General features: G+C 41.8%; 1 protein-coding gene across 3 annotated transcripts in view; it reads right to left on the bottom strand.

Annotated features, from left to right (window-relative positions):
- Window positions 1–17362, bottom strand: part of tnn (tenascin N) — a 42346-nt gene extending 24984 nt beyond the window's left edge. For 2 of the 3 annotated variants that reach the window (XM_046359951.1, XM_046359953.1), the window contains exons 1-3: window positions 17111–17361; window positions 3176–3601; window positions 2590–2961 (exon numbers count right to left, since the gene is read on the bottom strand). In XM_046359951.1, the coding sequence (XP_046215907.1) occupies window positions 2590–2961; window positions 3176–3599 (796 nt within the window). In that variant the 5' untranslated portion in view covers window positions 3600–3601; window positions 17111–17361. Of the gene's footprint in view, window positions 1–2589; window positions 2962–3175; window positions 3602–17110 lie in introns of all 3 variants that reach the window. The other variant, XM_046359952.1, reaches the window with a different exon arrangement.
- Between the last annotated feature and the right edge of the window lie 5887 nt (window positions 17363–23249).

Genomic DNA, 23249 nt, shown 5'->3' with positions numbered 1-23249 from the left:
ACAAGTCTGCTTGTAACTGCCATTTGTCTGTGAGTGATCCCACTTTTCAGTGATTCATATAAGGTCCTGTTTTTACTGAGTCTGCCATGGCGGAAAGAGCATTATGGGCCAACTCAGGAAGTGTACATGGAAAACAGACCAAATCCACATGCAGCATCTGTATGGCTGTGATCTTGCATTTAGAAATCCACAGAAATCCACCAAGGTCTTTTGTGGGGAGAATAAAATACACCCTCAATAAAACCCTTTAGGTTTTCTCTTGGTGATTTATTTGAAATGTGTGTCTAAGTTCTTTATCATTAAATAAACACCCCAAATCTCCAAAGGCCCACATTCTGATCCCAGACACAATCATAGTAGTGAGTTATAGAGGTTAGCATTGCTTTAAGTTGTTGCTAAAGGGAAATAGAATTCATGATAGTACACCTCAAGGTCTGATCATTTTCTGGACTCTAAAAAGCCAATGTTTGTGGAAAAGATCCCTATTTACCATATAGCGTAGCTTCAAATGCACTCCTCCACACAAAACAGAAAATGACTCAGTATACTATAGCTTTTGTCCCATACTCATAATATTTGTCCTCCAAATCCAACTCATAAACTCACATAGCCTCCCTCTTTCCCCTTCACATGTCCCCATTGTTGTTGGAGTTAAATCAACAGTTCCTATATGAAACTTGCTATAACTCCAAATATCTCTTGCGGCACTGCTTGAAAATCTGAATCTCAGTGATTGCAATAGTTCTGCAATGCTCTACTTTCCGGCTACCCAGATAAAGCACTAAATAAACTTCAGTTAGTGCTAAATACGGCTGCTAGAATCCTGACTAGAACCAAAAAAATTGATCATATAAGTGCTAGCCTCCCTGCACTGGCTTCCTGTTAAGGCTAGGGCTGATTTTACTGCTAACCTACAAAGCATTACATGGGCTTGCTCCTACCTATCTTTCCGATTTGGTCCTGCCGTACATACCTACATGTACGCTACGGTCACAAGACGCAGACCTCCTAATTGTCCCTAATTGTTTCTAAGCAAACAGCTGGAGGCAGGGCTTTCTCCTATAGAGCTCCATTTTTATGGAATGGTCTGCCTACCCATGTGAGAGACGCAGACTTGGTCTCTTGAGTGGGTTGAGTCACTAACGTGATCTTCCTGTATGTGTTGGCGCCCCCCCCTTGGGTTGTGCCGTGGCGGAGATCTTTGTGGGCTATATTCGGCCTTGTCTCAGGATGGTAAGTTGGTGTTTGAAGATACCCTTCTAGTGCTGTGGGAGCTGAGCTTTGGCAAAGTGGGTGGGGTTACATCCTGCCTGTTTGGCCCTGTCCGGGGGGTATCATCGATGGGGCCACAGTGTCTTCTGACCCCTCCTGTCTCAGCCTCCAGTATTTATGCTGCAGTAGTTTATGTGTCGGGGGGCTAGGGTCAGTCTGTTATATCTGGAGTACTTCTCCTGTCCTATCCGGTGTCCTGTGTGAATTTAAGTATGCTCTCTCTAATTCTCTCTTTCTCACTCTCTCTCGGAGGACCTGAGCCCTAGGACCATGCCTCAGGACTACCTGGCATGATGACTACTTGCTGTCCCCAGTCCACCTGGCCGTGCTGCTGCTCCAGTTTCAACTGCTCTGCCTGCGGCTATGGAATCCTGACCTGTTCACCGGACGTGCTACCTGTCCCAGACCTGCTGTTTTCTACTCTCTAGAGACAGCAGGAGTGGTAGAGATACTCTTAATGATCGGCTATGGAAAGCCAACTGACATTTACTCCTGAGGTGCTGACTTGTTGCACCCTCGACAACTACTGTGATTGTTATTATTTGACCATGCTGGTCATTTATGAACATTTAAACATATTGGCCATGTTCTGTTATAATCTCCACCCGGCACAGCCAGAAGAGAACTGGCCACCCCTCATAGCCTGGTTCCTCTCTAGGTTTCTTCCTAGGTTTTGGCCTTTCTAGGGAGTTTTTCCTAGCCACCGTGCTTCTACACCTGCATTGCTTGCTGTTTGGGGTTTTTGGCTGGGTTTCTGTACAGCACTTTGAGATATCAGCTGATGTAGGAAGGGCTATATAAATGAATTTGATTTAATTTGATTTGAATAGCTGACCTGCTACCCTCGGTCTGTGCACAAGGCAAACTTGGTTTTAACAAAGTGAAATCATTACACAGTTGATTGGCAGACATGGCCTGAGGCTGCAGCAATTACTTCCACTTTCATAAGTGTGGAAGCAGTAAATTCATCTGTCAGAATGTTTTGACCGCAAATGTTCTGCTTCTCTGCACCTAAGTCAAATAACTGCTTTTTAATAACTTATAGTCAAATAACTGCAATACCTAACGCCAGGTTTAAAGTGTTTTACAGAACCCTTAGGCCTATACAGCTGTAGATGTTCTACATTCTCTGTATATTTTCTGCATTCCAGTTCTCAGAATCAACAACAGGTAGAGTTTGTAATGTAGACCTAGGCCATTTCAGAGTAGGAGTGCTGATCTTGGATCAGTTTCCCTTTTAGATTATAATGAATAAGACATTATGACCTGATTATCAGCACTTCTACTCTGAGACACTTTGCGAATATGGGCCCTTACCTGCAGAGCAGTCATCCCCGAAGAAGCCCTCGTCACAGATACACATTCCATTCACGCAGGTACCGTGGACGCAGTCGGGACTGCATTTCTGTTCGCTGCAGTCTTCGCCGGTGAAGTGGCTGAAGCACACACACTTCCCGTCCACGCAGTATCCCTTATCGTTGCAGTCACCTGGGCACATCAGCTGCCTGCAGTCACTCCCCATGTAGCCAGCAAGGCACACACACTTCCCGTCCACACAGCGCCCATGGTCGTTGCACTCATCAGGACAGGTGGAGATGGAGCAGTCTGGGCCTTCCCAGCCAGGGTTACATTGGCAGCTGCAGGTGTCGTGCTGGTAGGTCCCGTGGCCACTACAGCTAGTGTCCACACCTGTGGAAATTTAGAAGAAAAAAATCACGATGTCATATTTGAATAGTCTTTACTGTAAGAGTAATGTCAGTGTCTGTAGGCCAATCATTTTTCAAACAACAGTTTCCCGATTTTGAATGATTTCTTAGGCTATGGTCCTCAATAGTTTCAGATATATTGTAGCTATTGAATATAGATGCGCTGTCAGATCTTATTGTGATAAACTGTACTGTACCTCCTGCTCCACCACCTTTGCCACCACAGAAGCCCTGGGAGCACCGACTCTTCAGGTGTTCCACCTCCTCCTCCAGCCCGTTGACTCTGTACAGCAAAGACTTGAAGCGCTCCGACTCATCACAGTCACACTTTGAGGTCTTGAGGTTGATTTGGTGCCTGAATACTATGTCATTGTCCCCCTCCAGAGTAGGGCCCCCCTCCAGCTCTTGCAGACCTAATCCCTGGTCCTGCTGGTGAGGAATGGTCTGCAAGGCCAATTTACAGCCAGGGCTCTTAGTCAGGTCTATCTTATAGATGTGGCTGAAGGTGACTCCTTTCTCAGCGGGGGCTGGAGAATCTTCTGTCACATATGTGGTAGTGACAGTGCACAGTATGCCTATCAGGCAGAGGGCTCTTAAGAGCCAGTGAAGTCTAGTAGTCATGGCTAGATGGAAAAATAAGTAGAATAATTGGGGAAGTTGATATTACACTCTTGACATGCACACAGAGCCCTTGGCACCTTTTTGATCTATTAAGGTTTTTTTCCAGAGAGAACATCACTTTATTTTACAAGGTTGATAAAGACTGATGTTAAAGAAGTCACATTCATTATAGTGCCGGCAAGCTATGTTTTACAAAAGGGACATGAACAATGTCGTAATTTCCAGCAGAAAGCCAGCAGTCATCACTCCAACTAAGCACGTTTTTATCCCATGTTCCTAACCATGAATTGTGCTCATCCAGCCATAAGGGCTTCAAGGAGCATGGAACCCTGTCTTCCAAATTATGTCATGTTGACAGTGATGTCATCCAGCTTTTTGACTTTCTCGGAAAGAGAAATTATAGGCTATGATATCAAAATAACGGGCCAAATATATTTTTGAAACGACTTGGTTCAAACCTTTAGAGTGAATATAAGGGACCTCTTTCTCAAGCATGTTAGATTTAACCACTGCCTCTTTGGCACACAGTCATTTGAAAATTGGTAGTGTAGAACTTAAAGTCGAGGTCTGAACTTGTGTGGTCTGTGGAAACTGAAAACCAAAATGAAGTGACTGTCTGCTCTGCTCTACACAGAAAGCGAGGCCATGGTGCTTGACAACTGGAAAATCTGCACAGTAATAGCATGCATCCTTAATGAAAAGCTTTGGTTACTTTTAAAGAAATGGTGATTGGACAATGGAATATGCATGAAGTGCAAAAACACTAAAGGGATAGTTCATTTGGAACACACAATGTAAGACTATCGAAGAAGAGAAATGACTCAACCATGAACAAATACTAGGCTAATTTAACCTGAGCATAGATACTGTATATAGTATGTGCACTCCCCTACATATTTATTTGACCAGTAAAGCTAAAACTTTATATCTGTCTCTAGAAATCAGCATTTTGGATTTGAGATCTGTAACGTCTGCTTCCAACTCACACTTTCAAATACATAGATCCCCTGAACGCAGCTCACTTTCCAGCCCACTTTCCAGCTCACACACTCCAACACATAGATCCCCTGAACACAGCTCACTCTCCAGATCCCAATCACCGGAATTCTGATCACCTGTTCACACCTGTATGTCATTTACATACTGTATTTAGGTCAGTTCATTGCACCCCATTATTGTGAGGTATTGTTTGTTTTGATATACATTCTATTCGGAGCTCTGTTTATTTCTGTTTTAGTCCTCCTGTGTAGCGTAGTTTTTGGCAATCCTCACTAACGTTGCATTTTTGCCTATTCCCTGCCTGTACTTTTGCCTATCACATTTCCTGTCATCAACCTCTTACCTGATCTCCCGGACTACGATATTAGCCTTTTTCCTGCCTGTACTGTTACTTTTTTGGAGTCCCTGTGTATGACCTTCTGCCTGCCCCTGGACACAGCTACCTGCTTCCTCCTGTGGTCCTAATAAACACCTGCTGCGCTTGAAACCAGCACTCTGTCTCCCATCGTACGCAGTACAAGATCAAATGTTTTATATGAGAAGACAGAACAGAATATGAGCCTATTTTTACTTTATTTGAGGCTATTTTCATACATACAGTGGGGCAAAAAAAGTATTTAGTCAGCCACCAATTGTGCAAGTTCGCCTACTTAAAAAGATGAGAGAGGCCTGTAATTTTCATCATAGGTACACTTCAACTATGACAGACAAAATTAGAAAAAAAAAATCCAGAAGATCACATTGTAGGATTTTTTATGAATTTATTTGCCAATTATGGTGGAAAATAAGTATTTGGTCAATAACAAATCTCAAACTTTGTTATATACCATTTGTTGGCAATGACAGAGGTCAAACTGTTTTCTGTAAGTCTTCACAAGGTTTTCACACACTGTTGCTGGTATTTTGGCCCATTCCTCCATGCAGATCTCCTCTAGAGAAGTGATGTTTTGGGGTTGTTGCTGGGCAACACAGACTTTTAACTCCTTCCAAAGATTTTCTATGGGGTTGAGATCTGGAGACTGGCTAGGCCACTCCAGGACCTTGAAATGCTTTTTACGAAGCCACTCCTTCGTTGTACGGGCGGTGTGTTTGGGATCATTGTCATGCTGAAAGACCCAGCCACGTTTCATCTTCAATGCCCTTGCTGATGGAAGGAGGTTTTCACTCAAAATCTCACAATACATGGCCCCATTCATTCCTTCATTTACACGGATCAGTTGTCCTGGTCCCTTTGCAGAAAAACAGCCCCAAAGCATGATGTTTCCACCCCCATATTTCACAGTAGGTATGGTGTTCTTTGGATGCAACTCAGCATTCTTTGTCCTCCAAACACGACGAGTTGAGTTTTTGCCAAAAGGTTATATTTTGGTTTCATCTGACCATATGACATTCTCCCAATCTTCTTCTGGATCATCCAAATGCTCTCTAGCAAACTTCAGACGGGCCTGGACATGTACTGGCTTAAGCAGGGGGACACGTATGGCACTGCAGGATTTGAGTCCCTGGCTGCGTAGTGTGTTACTGATGATAGGCTTTGTTACTTTGGTCCCAGCTCTCTGCAGGTCATTCACTAGGTCCCCCCGTGTGGTTCTGGTATTTTTGCTCACCGTTCTTGTGATCATTTTGACCCCACGGGGTGAGATCTTGCGTGGAGCCCCAGATCGAGGGAGATTATCAGTGGTCTTGCATGTCTTCCATTTCCTAATAATTGTTCCCACAGCTGATTTCTTCAAACCAAGCTGCTTACCTATTGCAGATTCAGTCTTCCCAGCCTGGTGGAGGTCTACAATTTTGTTACTAGTGTCCTTTGACAGCTCTTTGGTCTTGGCCATAGTGGAGTTTGGAGTGGGACTGTTTGAGGTTGTGGACAAGTGTCTTTTATACTGATAACAAGTTTAAACAGGTGCCATTAATACAGGTAACGAGTGGAGGACAGAGGAGCCTCTTAAAGAAGAAGTTACAGGTCTGTGAGAGCCAGAAATCTTGCTTGTTTGTAGGTGACCAAATACTTATTTTCCACCATAATTTGCAAATAAATTCATGAAAAATCCTACAATGTGATTTTTTTGATTTTTTTCCTCATTTTGTCTGTCATAGTTTAAGTGTACCTATGATGAAAATTACAGGCCTCTCTCATCTTTTTAAGTGGGAGAACTTGCACAATTGGTGTCTGACTAAATACTTTTTTTGCCCCACTGTATCTGTATTATTGTTTAGAAATGAAGGCACTTCATGTATCTAGTCCCCACATTTGAAGGTGTCACAAGTATTTGAACAAATTCACTTTGTATTAAAGTAGTAAAATAATTAGTATTTGGTCCCTTATTCATAGCACTTAATGACTACATCAATCTTGCGACTGTATACATTTGTTGAATGCATTTGCAGTTTGTTTTGATTGGGTTTCATTATTTATTTTTGATGAGACACTTTTTTGATGTTTAAACTGCATTTTTCAGTAGTTTCAATTGTTGATATGGAAATTTTGTTCGAACCTTACATATGTTTGTCGTGTGTTTCCACGCCCCGAGCATTAGAAGAATTGTAAATCCATTGTTAAAGGTTATGGAGTTTGCGTTGCAAATTATTTGGATGAAATGTGCCCCCTATAAGTTGCAAATGTGGATCTTACATAAATCTGAGCTGAGTTGAGCAGTGTCATTTGTTGGAAGATGTGAAAAATGCGCCATTGAAGGCTATTGCTTGGCTACATTGGTATTTACATTTGGTGAAAAATTGTTTGTCAATTTTGGTTAATTAGCGTATGTCACTCTGGTTGTTGGAGCTATCTGTTGTATGGTGAACTTGGGCTTCATCAATGTTTATTTCTGAGTAAATCTGGCTTTGATAATAGCCCGTGCTTACCCAGCCACCAACTTCACCGAAGGTCAACTGTGTCATTCTGTAGGGGAGACCGGGGAAGGCTGTAACATGGGATAGTTGCAACACTTAATATCTCCAATCAGGAACAATCTAAAATCATGTGACTCACACTGCACATGCTCAGTTTAGTCCTCAACCCCCATGTGAGGAAGCAAGACCCTGTGATAAACTCTGCATATTTTATTGCTAAAAGTCAGATTTTGAGGTAAGAAATTCATTTTTGGGATCACCTGCTTTGTAATTCGATTCACCAAACTTATTTCAGGTTTAATTTGATGTAAATTAGCAATGCTAAAGTTTTAACATGTAGCTAAAATTGGGTAAGCGATAGTTTTAACATCTGGGTGCATCACTGGGAATACAAATGATGGGCCCAACAAGCCTCTACCCCAGCATTACCATACCATTGTCATAACTGTGACTCTGATTGAACATGTCCAACATTCACACACACACTACCGCTCTCTCTCAAATTCACTCACACACACACCACAAACCTTCAGTTGTTAAGTTCAGATGCTGCTATGTTGTCAGATGTTGTTTCGTTGAGAAGGGCTAGTCAATGGAGTGTAAAAATAATTCACATTTTTATGATTTATGTTATGACTATTATTTCTGCAAAACAAAATGCTAAACATTGCAATGTTGTTCTCATGTTCTCAATAAATCCTTTCAATATCTTGTTGCATGTTGTGATTTTTTCAAACTGTTATATTTCACCCCAAGGCCTGTTACAACTGACCCGGGAGATGTGGTAAATTGTAACATTTCACTCCTTGTCTGTTTGATTTAAAGACCTAATACTTGTACAAATTTGTAGCAGACAGATGGAAGTTGTTCCTATCACATTTTGAATGTAGTAGCTCAAACAATTTCTGAGAAATTTACAAAAAATGAAAAAAGTGTTACAACAATCCCCGGTTTCCCCTACTAGAAATGAACATGGGTAACTGTCCCAGGAACAATCTTTACCCACCCCCAGAAAAAAAGACAAAACCAGGGAAATTATATTTCCTCCAATGTCGCCATTAAAACAATTTCACAAAATACACAGCATCAGATTAACACAAAAAATAGCACATTATCCAAATAGGATGTCACGTGGAAGCCTTTAGCCTAGCGTATTTTCTTCAAACAAAGTTGCCATAAATTCAAAGCACACGTATAATTCACTGCCGGACTGCACACGCGACCCGAATGCAGTTTATAAACCCTACAGGAAACCCCTACAGCCTATAAAAGACCATGTGCCTCTTTGAGCTTTCATTGTGACTCTTCAGACATTTGATAGGCCCATGCACAATTCACTACATAGGCATCTCTGTCAGTGACATGAACTCTGTTAACAATTCAGAGGCATGAGGGAAAATTCTATCCTGTCCTAGAGCGTGGTCTATTTTCCTATCCAGTCCCAATCCCAATTAAACCCCAAATCCCAAATCATGCATAAAAATTCCTAACTTTTTTCTGTAATCCATAAATTGCATTATCAAAGCACGTTTCCTGCCTATCCATGCCAAAAGACCACTATAACATTTCCCCCACTTCTCTGTGCTGTCTCGTAGGGGAGACTGGAAATGGTAGTAATTCCTTTGTGATCAACAAACAGTACGAGAGTAGATATGGATATTTGTTCAACAGAGTTGGTCCCCATTAATATTTAAACTATTTCCACTCTTCATATTTCCATTATTCATGAGCTGACCTTCTATTTGTATAAATCAATTCAGTTTTGACAAATATAGGAGATACAGTGCCTTCGGAAAGTATTCAAACCCCTTGACTTTAAAGCCTTATTCTAAAATTGAATAAATAAAATACAAATTACATAACTATTCAGACCCTTTGCTATGAGACTCGAAATTGAGATGCATCCTGTTTCCATTGATCATCCTTGAGATGTTTCTACAACTTGATTGGAGTCCACCTGAGGGTAAATTCAATTGATTTGACATGATTTGGAAAGGCACACACCTGTCTATATAAGGTCCCACAGTTGACAGTCCATCTCTGCAGCACTCCACCAATCAGGCCTTTATGGTAGAGTGGCCAGACGGAAGCCACTCCTCAGTAAAACGCACATGACAGCCCGCTTGGAGTTTGCCAAAAGGCACCTAAAGACTCAGACCACAAGAAACAAGATTCTCTGGTCTAATGAAACCAAGATTGAACTCTTTGTAAAGGGAAAGGGAAAGGAGGATACCTAGTCAGTTGTACAACTGAATGCCTTCAACTGAAATGGGTCTTCCGAATTTAACCCTTCGCCTGAATGCCAAGCATCACATCTGGAGGAAACCTGGTACCATCTCCATGGTGGTGCATGATGTTGTCAGCATCGTGGAAACTGGTCAGGATCGAGGCAACGATTAAGGGAGGAAAGTACAGAGAGATCCTTGATGAAAACCTGCTCCAGAGGGCTCAGGACCTTCAAATAGGACAATGACCCTAAGCACACAGCCAAGACAACGCAGGAGTGGCCTCGGGACAATTCTCTGAATGTCCTTGAGTGGCCCAGTCAGAACTCGGACTTGAACCAGATCAACCATATCTGGAGAGACCTGTAAATAGCTGTGCAGCAACGCTCCCCATCTAAATTGACAGAGCTTGAGAGGATCTGCAGAGAATAATGGGAGAAACTCCCCAAAATACAAGTGTGCCAAGCTTGTAGCGTCATAACCAAGATGACTCGATGCTGTAATCTCTGCCAAAGGTGGTTCAACAAAGTACTGAATAAAGGGTCTGAATGCTTATGAAAATATGATATTTCAGTTAGGGTTAGGGTTATCTTTCTTTTTTTGCTTGGTCATTATGGGGTATTGTGTGTAGATTGATGAATAAAAACTAAATTTGATACATTTTAGAATAAGGCTGTAACTTAGCGAAATATGGGAAAAGTCAAGGGGGCTGAATACTTTCCGAAGGCATTGTAATTCTGTCATTTGTTGAAGGAGGTTATCTAGCAAGCTTAGCAACTTTGGTCATTTGACTTTTGTTTGACTGTCATTAAACAAATTTTGTATGATTCGACGTGAGTCCTAAGTGCTCTCTGTCGAGAGAGCCTTACTGCTGAAATGCGCTGAATTAATTGAGGATCATAATAGTGCTCAGAATTAGTGCTCAGAATTTATGAATGACCTGTTTTGCAACTCACAACAATGCCATTGGCTATCAAAGATAGAGTAACTATCATTACAAAATAACAGTTTCATTTGCTCTGAAATCTTTACATAGTATCCTAACCAAGCCAACAAGGTGGCACAGCACCCCTCTTATTTTGGGAAAACCCTGGCAGAGTGACAATATCTTGGTTTTAAACGCTTTAAAATGTCACATTTATGCAGTATATCCTAGGATTCTCGGGATAACATGATTTATTCCTCGTATTGAAACTTGGTAGATTTTTGTAAAATATTCATCCCTATTCGGTACTGTCGCCTCATATGAAACAATTGATTTCGATCCAAAATTATGGTGTATAGATACAAATTAAGAGTTTTAGCTTCATTGTCCAAATAAATACGCAGCATCGGGAAGTGTATGAGAGAACAAATTATGCTAATAGATGGTTCCTTTAACATTGTATACCAGTATAAAGATATCTACATCAATGAATATATCAATCATACAACACAAACAACCTCATCTACAGGCTGAAGTAATTGCATTGGTGTCTGCTGTGACATGTGCTGCTATCTGAGGCTTGCCCATGTAGTCACCTGAGGGATCTTGAAAATAAGTAGCCTAACCAAAGAAGGCTGGTGGGAGGAGCAATAGGAGGACATGCTGGTTACCACCGACAAATCCATGATTATCGAAAACTTCAACAAGCATTTCTCAACGGCTCGCCATGCCTTCCGCCTGGCTACTCCTACCTCGGCCAACAGCCCCGGCCCCCCCGTAGCTCCTCGCCCAAGCCTCTCCAGGTTCTCCTTTACCCAAATCCAGATAGCAGATGTTCTGAAAGAGCTGCAAAACCTGGACCCGTATAAATCAGCTGGGCTTGACAATCTGGACCCTCTATTTCTGAAACTATCCGCCGCCATTGTCGCAACCCCTATTACCAGCCTGTTCAACCTCTCTTTCATATCGTCTGAGATCCCCAAGGACTGGAAAGCTGCCGCAGTCATCCCCTTCTTCAAAGGGGGTGACACCCTGGACCCAAACTGTTACAGACCTATATCCATCCTGCCCTGCCTATCTAAGGTCTTCGAAAGCCAAGTCAACAAACAGGTGACTGACCATCTCAAATCCCACCGTACCTTCTCCTCTATGCAATCCGGTCACCGAGCCGGTCACGGGTGCACCTCAGCCACACTCAAGGTACTAAACGACATCATAACCGCCATCGATAAAAGACAGTACTGTGCAGCCGTCTTCATCGACCTTGCCAAGGCTTTCGACTCTGTCAATCACCATATTCTTATCGGCAGACTCAGTAGCCTCGGTTTTTCGGATGACTGCCTTGCCTGGTTCACCAATTACTTTGCAGACAGAGTTCAGTGTGTCAAATCGGAGGGCATGTTGTCCGGTCCTCTGGTAGTCTCTATGGGGGTGCCACAGAGTTCAATTCTCGGGCCGACTCTTTTCTCTGTATATATCAATGATGTTGCTCTTGCTGCGGGCGATTCCCTGATCCACCTCTACGCAGACGACACCATTGTATACACTTTCGGCCCGTCATTGGACACTGTGCTATCTAACCTCCAATCGAGCTTTAATGCCATACAACACTCCTTCCGTGGCCTCCAACTGCTCTTAAACGCTAGTAAAACCAAATGCATGCTTTTCAACCGATCGCTGCCTGCACCCGCATGCCCGACTAGCATCACCACACTGGATGGCTCCGACCTTGAATATGTGGACACATATAAGTACCTAGGTGTCTGGCTAGACTGCAAACTCTCCTTCCAGACCCATATCAAACATCTCCAATCGAAAATCAAATCAAGAATCGGCTTTCTATTCCGCAACAAAGCCTTCTTCACTCACGCTGCCAAGCTTACCCTAGTAAAACTGACTATCCTACCGATCCTCGACTTCGGCGACGTCATCTACAAAATTGCTTCCAACACTCTACTCAGCAAACTGGATGCAGTTTATCACAGTGCCATCCGTTTTGTCACTAAAGCACCTTATACTACCCACCACTGCGACTTGTATGCTCTAGTCGGCTGGCCCTCGCTACATATTCGTCGCCAGACCCACTGGCTTCAGGTCATCTACAAGGCCATGCTAGGCAAAACTCTGCCTTATCTCAGCTCACTGGTCACGATGGCAACACCCATCCGTAGCACGCGCTCCAGCAGGTGTATCTCATTGATCATCCCTAAAGCCAACACCTCATTCGGCCACCTTTCGTTCCAGTACTCTGCTGCCTGTGACTGGAATGAATTGCAAAAATCGCTGAAGTTGGAGACTTTTATCTCCCTCACCAACTTCAAAAATCAGCTAGCTGAGCAGCTAACCGATCGCTGCAGCTGTACATAATCTATTGGTAAATAGCACACCCATTTTCACCTACCTCATCCCCACAGTTTTTATTTATTTACTTTTCTGCTCTTTTGCACACCAATATCTCTACCTGTACATGATCATTTATCACTCCAGTGTTAATCTGCAATATTGTAATTATTCGCCTACCTCCTCATGCCTTTTGCACACATTGTATATAGACTCCCCTTTTTTTCTCTGTGTTATTGACTTGTTAATTGTTTACTCCATGTGTAACTCTGTGTTGTCTGTTCACACTGCTATGCTTTATCTTGGCCAGGTCGCAGTTGCAAATGAGAACCTGTTCTCAACTAGCCTACCTGGTTAAATAAAGGTGAAATAAAAATAAATAAATAAAATAATGGCTGGAATGGAATCAATGGAACTGTATCATACACATCAAACATATGGAAACCATGTTTGACTCCATCCATCGGACTCCGTTCCATTTATTCCATTCCAGCCATTACAATGAGCCCGTCCTCCTATAGCTCCTCCCACCAGTTTCTTCTGAACCTAACCTGAAAGTGATAAGCGCAATGGCATAGGTGTTATGGTATCATAAGCAGCCTACAACATCAGTGACTTTGTCAAGATGTTCAGAGATTGACATAACGTCTTAGATGCTGCTGGCTGTCAGACACAGGGTGAAGAGTTGATGTTTTTGATACTACAGGCTGCCTCAATGTTGCTGGACCTCAGGAAGAGTAGCTGCTGCCATCCTTAATAAATACAAATACAAACTGAACATTGCAACTGAAACTTCCTTAGAGACTGCTTTGAACCGTATAGGAAAGCTTCCATCCAATAGTAGAGTTCTCAGTGGCTCACAATTTGTGAAAATTGAGTATCAGTAGGCTATGTGTTGGAAAAAATGATGTTGACTATGTTGCTAACGACTTACAGTAACTGTATAGAGAGAAATAACTCTGCCATGGCTCATTGGACAAAGCCTATGAGGAAAATTCATGTTGTTTTTGTAGGGTTTTGGGATAAATGCCGAAAATAAGGTCTATGGTAAACACAGGCTTATGAGAACTTATATGTTTTGTGCCATGCGATAATCATCAGAATTTATGTAATGATAAAACACACATACATCACATAAAGACTTCATAATTCATAAAGGTAATGTTAACTGACTGCTATTATCTCATAGAACAAGACGTTTAAGGTCTCCTACAGCCTGTGTTAACCTTTATTACAAAACCCTATTCTTTCCCCATTTATTTTCCACGTAGGGATGGCTGAACGAACCAGAGGTACCTTATTCCCGGGTTTTAGGACTACAAGCTGGCAAGCTCTGTTAGTGCCACTCCTAATTTCCACCATATTTGCTGTGAGTCCTGTGTCTGCTATTAAACTCAGTGGGTGAAAAACTTGAGGTCAGAGTAGTCAGACCATAGAGATTCAGACAGACTATGACTTCACATCTATGGCCATTCAGCCCCATTGACTTTCTGGCAGTAATTACAGTAGTTGGCACTATGTCAGCAACCAGGAAATACAGTAGATCAGACCAGGGGGAAAGACCAGCGAGTCAATGACAGCCTTACAATAACCCACATGACAGGAGCATTTTACAGCCCTGTGGTATGGCACAAGGCACTGGCGCACACAGATCCTTAACAAGCTCCTTTATAGCTCACTGTCAAGGTTTTATTTGATGCTGGACATTTTCAGACGTTTATTTGTCTTGGAGAAGATTCCAATGTGGCCATCTTCCAGCTCAGCAAAATGGCTGCAACGGACATCTAAATCTCTGCAGGGCAGGAAAGGCAGGAACGATACACTAGTAAGCCTGAGGATTCTCCTCAATGTCAATCCATGGTTGTGTCCCAAATGGCACCCTATTCCACCCTATAGGAAATAGGGTGCCATTTGGGATGCAATCCATGTGATGCGTGTCAGACATGGCAGAGCCGTAGCAGGCTCAAAAGTTTAAAGAAAACAGTATCCTCAGTTCCGCGCTCAAAGTTGGCATGGACACACAGGGGAATTACCTTCACATAACAAGGGATTCAAATAGTCAGACACAATGTCTGTCCTCTTTTCAGCCTCCATTTTCTTTACAGACTTGTCGACTAGCTGTGAAGTTTGATAGACTTCCAACTGGGATTGTCAGGAAAGTACCTGAACAATTCCAGCATGCGTTGCAGACTAGCAAGTAGTGCTCAGAGTAAACTTCAAACAGCTATTCAAATAGACTCTCTAACGGTTAACAATCCTTATTTAATTAACATGTCTCCATTCAGCTACACTGATTGAAGTGGATTTAACAAGTGAGAGATCAATAAGGGATAATAGCTTTCACCTGGATTCACCTGGTTACTCAGTGTAGATGCTCAACAGTGTTCCACTGGTTGGTAAAATTGAGCTTCCTCTACTCTTTGTTTAACCTTAAGCCTTGAGACAATTGAGACATGGATTGTATATGTGTACCATTCAGAGGGTGAATGGGCAGGACAACATATTTAAGTGCCTTTGAACAGGGTATGGTAGTAGGTGCCAGGCGCACCAGTTTGCGTCAAGAACTGCAATGCTGCTGGGAAAGTGTCCTTAATGTTTTGTACACTCAGTGTACTCCTGGTATAAGAGGAGGTAGAAAGTGTCCCCTCACTCACTAACCAGAAATGCTTCAAACTGTGAATGCATTCAATCTCAGGTCCTCACAGTGACCTAATTTCCCTCCAAAATAATTGTGCAGGGAAGAGAGAAAGGAAGGGAAGCAAGCAAGGACAGATGGTGTGCAATGCCCCATCCTCTCCTGAGACACATTAACCAATAGACAGACAAAAGGCAGTCTGCTCTTTTACGTTTCAAGTGGACTTGAATTGGACCAACAAGCCTGGGATGAGCTCAGAGCTCATGGTCTTTATGTGGTTGCAAACTTGCAACGTTTGTTGAATTTCCCTTTGCTTATAGGCAGAAAAACCTGAAAGCAATTAGAGTAAGTCTGAGCTAAAACTTATATCCCTCTGCTCTGTCTGTCGGTCCTGCCATCCAAACCACAAAAACCTTGATAAGGTTACAAGAGCCCAGAAGTCACAGCATTGACCTTATGTAATGGTCACATATTAGAAACCACCCCATTCATGGCTAGATGCAGGCAACGCTCTACATCTGTTGTTTATTTTATCACTGCTTCCATGTCAACATTAAGCCAGTACAGTAGCATTTCATCAAGTTGTGTGACCTGCAAGGACCGTACATAATGTCTATGAAGCCTGCAACTGTTTATTTTCCTGGAAACTAAAATAGCACCTTCAATGAAAAGTTTTACATTAAAATAAAAACCTGTGTTAAGCCCATAGTAAGGACATCTAATAGCATTCTAAAATGTCAGTTATGTCCCTACTAGAAATGTCTGGCTAGCTGAGGTATCACGTGTTGGTGGTTAGTCTCATGCTTGACTGCCCGGCAGTTCAGTCTGGTACCAGAGAGGCTGGAGTTTAGTCTGTGATGAGAAGGCAGGTTAATAGAAGGTCATGAATAGGAAAATGTATAATAAACACAGGTTATTTTCCTTAAAAACTGAAACTATTCAAGAACTTTGTAAAAATAAACAAGGAAATGGACCTTTAACCGTATTCGGTTTGATGACTTAGTCACAACTCATGTCGTTTTTGGGGGGTTGATAAAAAATATGAAAATAAATCTCTCAACAGATTGCTTTTTGTTTCTTTCATTCATTTATTTTACTGTGTACCTTCTACTGAAAGAACTTAGCTTTGGAAGTTGTTATAATCATTTCATATCTTTGTTTAAAGGACTACTGTATGTCATTTGCTCTGATGAAAATCATGTTTCCTGATCATATGCTGTATCTTATGATGACTCCTGAGACAGGAGTCACATTGCAAATGATTTATTCTGTTGTGACTTTTTCGTGGTAATTACTTATTTCAGCAGTAAGTGTGAATCTCGCCTATTGCTGCATTTGTTCGAAGAAAATTAAACAATATACTTGTGAAATGTTAAACAGGTCATCATATGAACAAAAAATGTGTCAAATCAAATGCAATCACTTACCACCACAACTCACAATCACAACAAATGTGTATTCACATATTACAAAGCCTCTCAAAATGAATGCAGAATAATACAACAACGATAACAGAAAGCAGTGTTTAACTTACCGTCGCAATTCCCTGGGACTCCGTCCTCTGAAAGCCTGAGAATCTGTGGCTCTATTGCTTCTCTCTCTGACACCTGTTGACAAGCTCAGAGCAGGAGTTTGAAAGGGCCCTTATAACCAATGCCTCCGTGGCTCCTGCAGCAACACTCTTTCCTTCAAGTCGTTAAATTCCATCTCCGAAAGGCCTATGGCCAATGGGAAGTAGTTTGGGAGTGTCTCTTCTCTTGCTCCTCAATCATGGAATGGAGAGAGATAATGAGTCATTCCCTCTTCCTCCGTCTGGGGCTAATCACCTACATCAACATGACCCTCACTCATGTTGCCTCTCACCCCTTCACTACCATTTTTTGGGTTTGAACTTTTTGTTACGTTTTCTGTTACAGTAGCAGCGGTGGAAGAAAATGAATCACTTTGAGCAGGAGTAATATGTGCTGCAAGGTAACCAGAGACTGTTTGGATTTAGTGTTGAGCTCATGCCAAGAAAAATCTGGAATTCATTTAAAAAAAAATTGATCTAGTCATATCTGTGAAGTGAATTAAATGTCCCATCAGATTAGCCATCCTTTATTAGTCTATTTGAAGTGTGAATTTGGATTAAGAGATTATAGACTTTAGTTACAATATGATTTTATGCATCATCACATTAACTACTAAAACACGACATGTGGTCATCCTTACAAGGATGGATGGGTCTGAAATAAAAACAAAATAAAACAGATTTAATTGTTTATACATACTGTACATGGTTTGGCTTATGCATACAGCACCATTGTGAAATGTTCTTACCTTTTGAAGAACAAGGAAAGACAGATATCTTTGTGGGAAAACAGCAGGCTAACACTTCTCCTAAGCTAGTACAAAACCACAAACACCACCATCAGAAATAACCTTCAGACCATATTGCGCAACACTTCAAGAGACAATAGCAAATGATGGATAAAGTGACATCTATTGTATGTACCAAAGTGTTTGGATTATCATGAATTGATTCCCTAAGTATTTAGATGAATTACATAAGAATATTTACACAAATACAATAGAAACCAATGCAACAACGTGAATTCACGCCCACACATTGACCCACCCTTCTCTAATGGACATGCAGCATCACCAAAGGCTCCAGGCTCCAGGTGTACCACGAGGTTGGTCACTGTTCGCTGCCCTATGGTTTTTCACCGGAGGAAACCCCACCTCTTCATCTGTTTGTCTCTAAATATATAATATGGTATCACATTACTTAAATGTAAATGTAAATGTAAATGTCATATTTTTGACATATGGTATCACATTACTGTGACATAGCGGCTATCTGTGAAATAGTTCAGTGAAACTGGAGCTGGAGCTGAGGCCAGGTGTGATGGTCTTCAAAGAACAAATGCTTACTACTGATTGAAATCACAGGGTGGTGAAGGGTTAAGTTGCCCCTAGACACTGATCCTAGATCTGTACCTAAGGAACACTTTACCCCGGAGCTCACCGAGCTAGAGACTCACTGGTCTGCAGAAATGACTCAAATCAGATAATAGTTAGAAATGTCCCTTTTGGAACCATACTGTGTGAAGATTCTAGAACAACCGGATGGCACATGATAAAAGCCGGTAGAGGCAATTAACTCTTCCTCTGAGTTGAGAAATAACCTTGGAACATTCAACTGAATGTTCAATCTTATCAAGTTTTCATGGCCCTTGGCATTATATAGCATGGTCTAGCATTGGGTCATCTCCTCTGTAAAACATTGCTGAAACATTTGTGTTGGTGCATTCGGCCCTTAATGTCTGACGACCTATACCAGTTGCTACTCTTAAAGCCAACAGTTGGAGGTAGAAGGGAAGGGTATTTAGCTTGGAATTCAGGAATGCCCTAAAGATGTTAACATGACGTAAAATTAAATGAAGACTTACTTCATTCTTGCTAATGAGTCTGAATCTTAGCGAGGGACTCAGCATGCACAGTGAAATTACAATGTTTTGATAAGGAAAGTGATGTGGGAGGTCTGGGAACAGAAAGCCAGGAAATAGCTGAAAGACTCACAAACATTGGCTCCAATTCTGTTTGGAGTAGGGGGATATCATCTGATAAAAGTACATACTAACGCCCCTCCCGAGTGGCACAGCGGTCTAAGGCACTGCATCGAAGTGCTAGAGGCGTCACTACACAGCCGGGCTCGATCCCGGGCTGTATCACAACCGGCCGTGATCATGAGTCCCATAGGGCGGTGCATAATTGGCCCAGCATTGTCCGGGTTAGGGGAGGGTTTGGCCGGTGGGGCTTTACTTGGCTCATCGTGCTCTAGAGACTCCCTGTGGCGGGCGGGGTGCCTGCAGGCTGACTTCAGGTGAACGGTGGTGCGGCTAGCGTCCGGGTTAAGCAGGTGGGTGTTAAGAAGCATGGTTTGGCGGGTCATGTTTCGGAAGACACATGACTCAACCTTTGCCTCCCGAGCCAATTAGGGAATTGCAGCGATGAGACAAGATTGAAATTGGGGGTAAAATAGAAAAATAAAATTGGTACTACTTTTTTAGTTACTATGTTCTTAAGATTGTTTTGAAAAAGTCTTTCATATGATGAGAATCCAATCGCATAAAACTTCTGTCCCTAATCATGAGCTCATAAGCGCAGGGAGATGTATTAATTAATTCAGGTAACATAATGGCCAGAGCTGCAGCTAGCTTTGCTGTTTGAGTTTGACTATTTAACTTTCCTGTAAGATCAACTACATACTTAAAAATGGCAGCCCACCTTTCAGATGTTTAAAGTAATGTCTTGGATTTAGGTAGTACTTCATAGCAGTTCATTTGAAAAGTGTTAATGAGTCGCAGATGGCAGGATTCCCCCCATGGATTCTCCTATTGGAAGTAACCCAGTTCTGACATTATTAAACTCCTTCAGTGGGTGACGAGAGCCAATAACAGGCCCACTAAGCAAAACCTCCGTAACCCTGAAGAGTAACGTGACGGAAAGGCATGTATTCCACAGAGAGGAACATTAACTGTCAATATGTAAATATGGTTACAATGTACCCGGGGAAGAAGTAGAGTACACTACAAAAGGCTGCTGTGTTTTAATTTTGTTCAACAGTTTTCTACATTGATGAGTCCCAGTCAGTCACAGTTTGAATTTCATGAGGATATTCCCAAATTACCTTTTTGTTATTCACAGCCTCAAAGGAATGTTCATATCAGTGGCAGAATCTTGTTTCTAATCCTTTGCGCTTTTTTACCTCAATTTACACATTTTCCTCTCACAAGTACTGTATTTAATTTGAGCCATGTGAAATTCATTTTATCGTTGTTATTACTGTCGCCCTTCCGCTAGCTGCTGTTCAGGTGGTTGGAATCAGCAGATAGGGTTGGCTGCTGTGTAAATACTGGGCATAATTTATGGATCACTTTTGTATGCTCTCCCTCGCACTGGTATTTCATCGTGTTATTTTCTCCCCAGAAACATAAATAGCAAATCTCTTGATGGCAATATATTTCTTGTTAGGACAACCACATGTGAAAAGCGGCAAGGACAGCTCAGAAAAATACAAAAGGCGTACTGTCAGTCTTTGCAATTTCTCATGCAAATTATCCAGTAACAACACAGATGTACTCCCTTGTAAACCTCATAAATGTCATGAATTACAGTTGTGTGTCTCTAGTAGAGTTTCAATGATACAAACTGCACACTCAACGTTGATATATGATCATCTCTTGACGTTTCATGCATTTTCTGAGAAGTTTAACAAGAAATCCAGGCACTGTAATTCCAAAAGGATGTAACCTTGACTTAGATTAATTATCTTGTCATTATCATCAGAGTGTGTAAATATGTCATCAAGACAAAGGGTGTCTACTTTGAAGAATCTCAAATATAAAATATATTTTGATTTGTTTAACACTTTTTTTGGTTACTACATGATTCCATATGTGTTATTTCAAAGATTGATGTAGAAAATAGTGAAAATAAAGAAAAACCCTTGAATGAGCAGGTGTGTCCACATTTTTGACTGGTACTGGTCGAAAGTTTCTTGCTTGAGCTTTAAGGATCTCACTTTGGTCCTGGTGGTCCCACCCTAAGTGAGTTAACAGACGCTGCTCTGAAACTATTCAGAAACACAATGTTCCCCTTATCATTTTGTTTGGCATTTTGGATCAAATCAAATGAAAGTGTCTTTGTTCTCTGTGTTTTGATGGGATGAACAGTTACAGTGGGACATGGAGTAGCCTGGGTTTTATTGTGATGCTTGGCTGTGAGCTTGCAGCTCACTGCTGTCTTTATATCCTTGTTAATGCCAAAAAACAGTCCTAATATGAGGAGGACAAAACATCCTTCGTCTAATGGCTATGCATGAAGTGTCAAACAAATTATTCAACATTATCAAACAAATTGAAAATGTGTCAATTTAACAATGAAAGCGTATAACCTAGGCTCCTACACAAAGCATGACTATAATGTAACCCCTCTTAGAAATTCAGATTCATCTGAACAGAACTACACCCTTTTACTTAGCTCAACAAAAGTTCCAGATCACATGATGTCTCCTCTCGATCATAGTTGACAACAACTGCACTACATTATGTTTGATCGGATAGTTATCTATAAGAGATATAGCATATGGTCCATAATGGCTATTAAGTTGAGGAAATGGAGATGGCGAGAGACTCCTCTTTGGAACCCCTGAGTAATGACAGAGGGAGATATAGTCTCAGGACTCCTGATTGACACAGCCTCTCCAGGGCAATGCTGCACATTCCAAAGGTTCTGAAGTCAACTGCCCCCAAGGCAGACAGTGCATAACCTTAGGAAAAATGCACATGCGGTATAAATGGCTATTGAACACCCTCATTTGAAACACCTACATTGGCTCTGCCATTAAATGGTTGGTCTGAATTTATGTCATGTTGGTCTGTCAGTGGATGTTAAAGTAGGTGGACACGTTTTTAGATTACTTTCACAGTTTATGTATGATTGCTTTGTCAATGATTGATTCAAACCTAAAAATAGGCCTGCACTGTTCCTTTCATTTGGCAGTCTTTCAGGGACATTTGGATGTAAATAATGGGCCTCTTGAATTTGCAAAGTACAGTAGCCAGGTCTGAAGTCTGCCTCCATCCCTGGTACAACCTTGACGACATCCTGCAGAATCTAAGGGTAATTTGTTTAACTGTGGGGTAGAAATAAAGATATGTGTCATTGCTACATTCTTTCATATTCAGGTACGCCTGTTACAGATTCTCTGCAATGGTGATAATTATGGGATTATAACAAGCCATATGAATGAGCTGATTATAATACACTCCAGCTAAATTAATTATTACCACCACTATGGGCACAGTATGCAGGCATTAGGCATTATTAGACTATCAATTTGTTTTCCATTTAACGAAATGCTTATGCTTACGAAAGCGTATTTTAATTAGTACTACAGGATGGAATAGTATGCCCTTACTGTTTGGTTAGCCCAAACGGACATCCCCATCACACTGTAGATAATGCAAAATGATGTATAGTGTTCAGTTTCTAGTACTCTATACACTTTTCTGTGGGAGGGGAATATGCCTAAGGAACGCTGGTGTATTTATTATTAACCCTTTGTTGACTGCCTATCACACAGCTGCATTTTGCTCAGTGATGTCACTGCATAGCAGCACCAAAGAGGGTAGAGTTCCAGTATGTAAAAACTGTGTGCTAGTAACATTCTACCTGCAGGGTGACTCTGTGTGGTCTGTCCTCTGCAGCCGAATACACTTTATGTGTTGACTCAGGTAGATGGACATTTCATTGTTTAGTCCTAATGATATATTTTCAATCACAGGATGATAGGTCCTATTTGATTACTGGTTTGATAGACGACTTTAATATATTCTATATTCTACTGAATCTGGAAGGGATACAGTAGGTGTCTCAGAGCATGACAGAACCCATAGAGGACATCAGGTGGGTCGAGGTTTGGGGAAGGGATACAGTAGGTGTCTCAGAGCATGACAGAACCCATAGAGGACATCAGGTGGGTCCAGGTCTGGGGAAGGGATACAGTAGGTGTCTCAGAGCATGACAGAACCCCTAGAGGACATCAGGTAGATCCAGGTCTGGGGAAGGGATACAGTAGGTGTCTCAGAGCATGACAGAACCCATAGAGGACATCAGGTAGATCC

Source organism: Oncorhynchus gorbuscha, linkage group LG08 (genome assembly GCF_021184085.1).
Source record: "Oncorhynchus gorbuscha isolate QuinsamMale2020 ecotype Even-year linkage group LG08, OgorEven_v1.0, whole genome shotgun sequence".
Lineage (NCBI taxonomy): Eukaryota > Metazoa > Chordata > Actinopteri > Salmoniformes > Salmonidae > Oncorhynchus > Oncorhynchus gorbuscha.
Note: the sequence above shows the minus strand (reverse complement) of the source record. Positions and strands in the feature narration are given on the sequence as shown.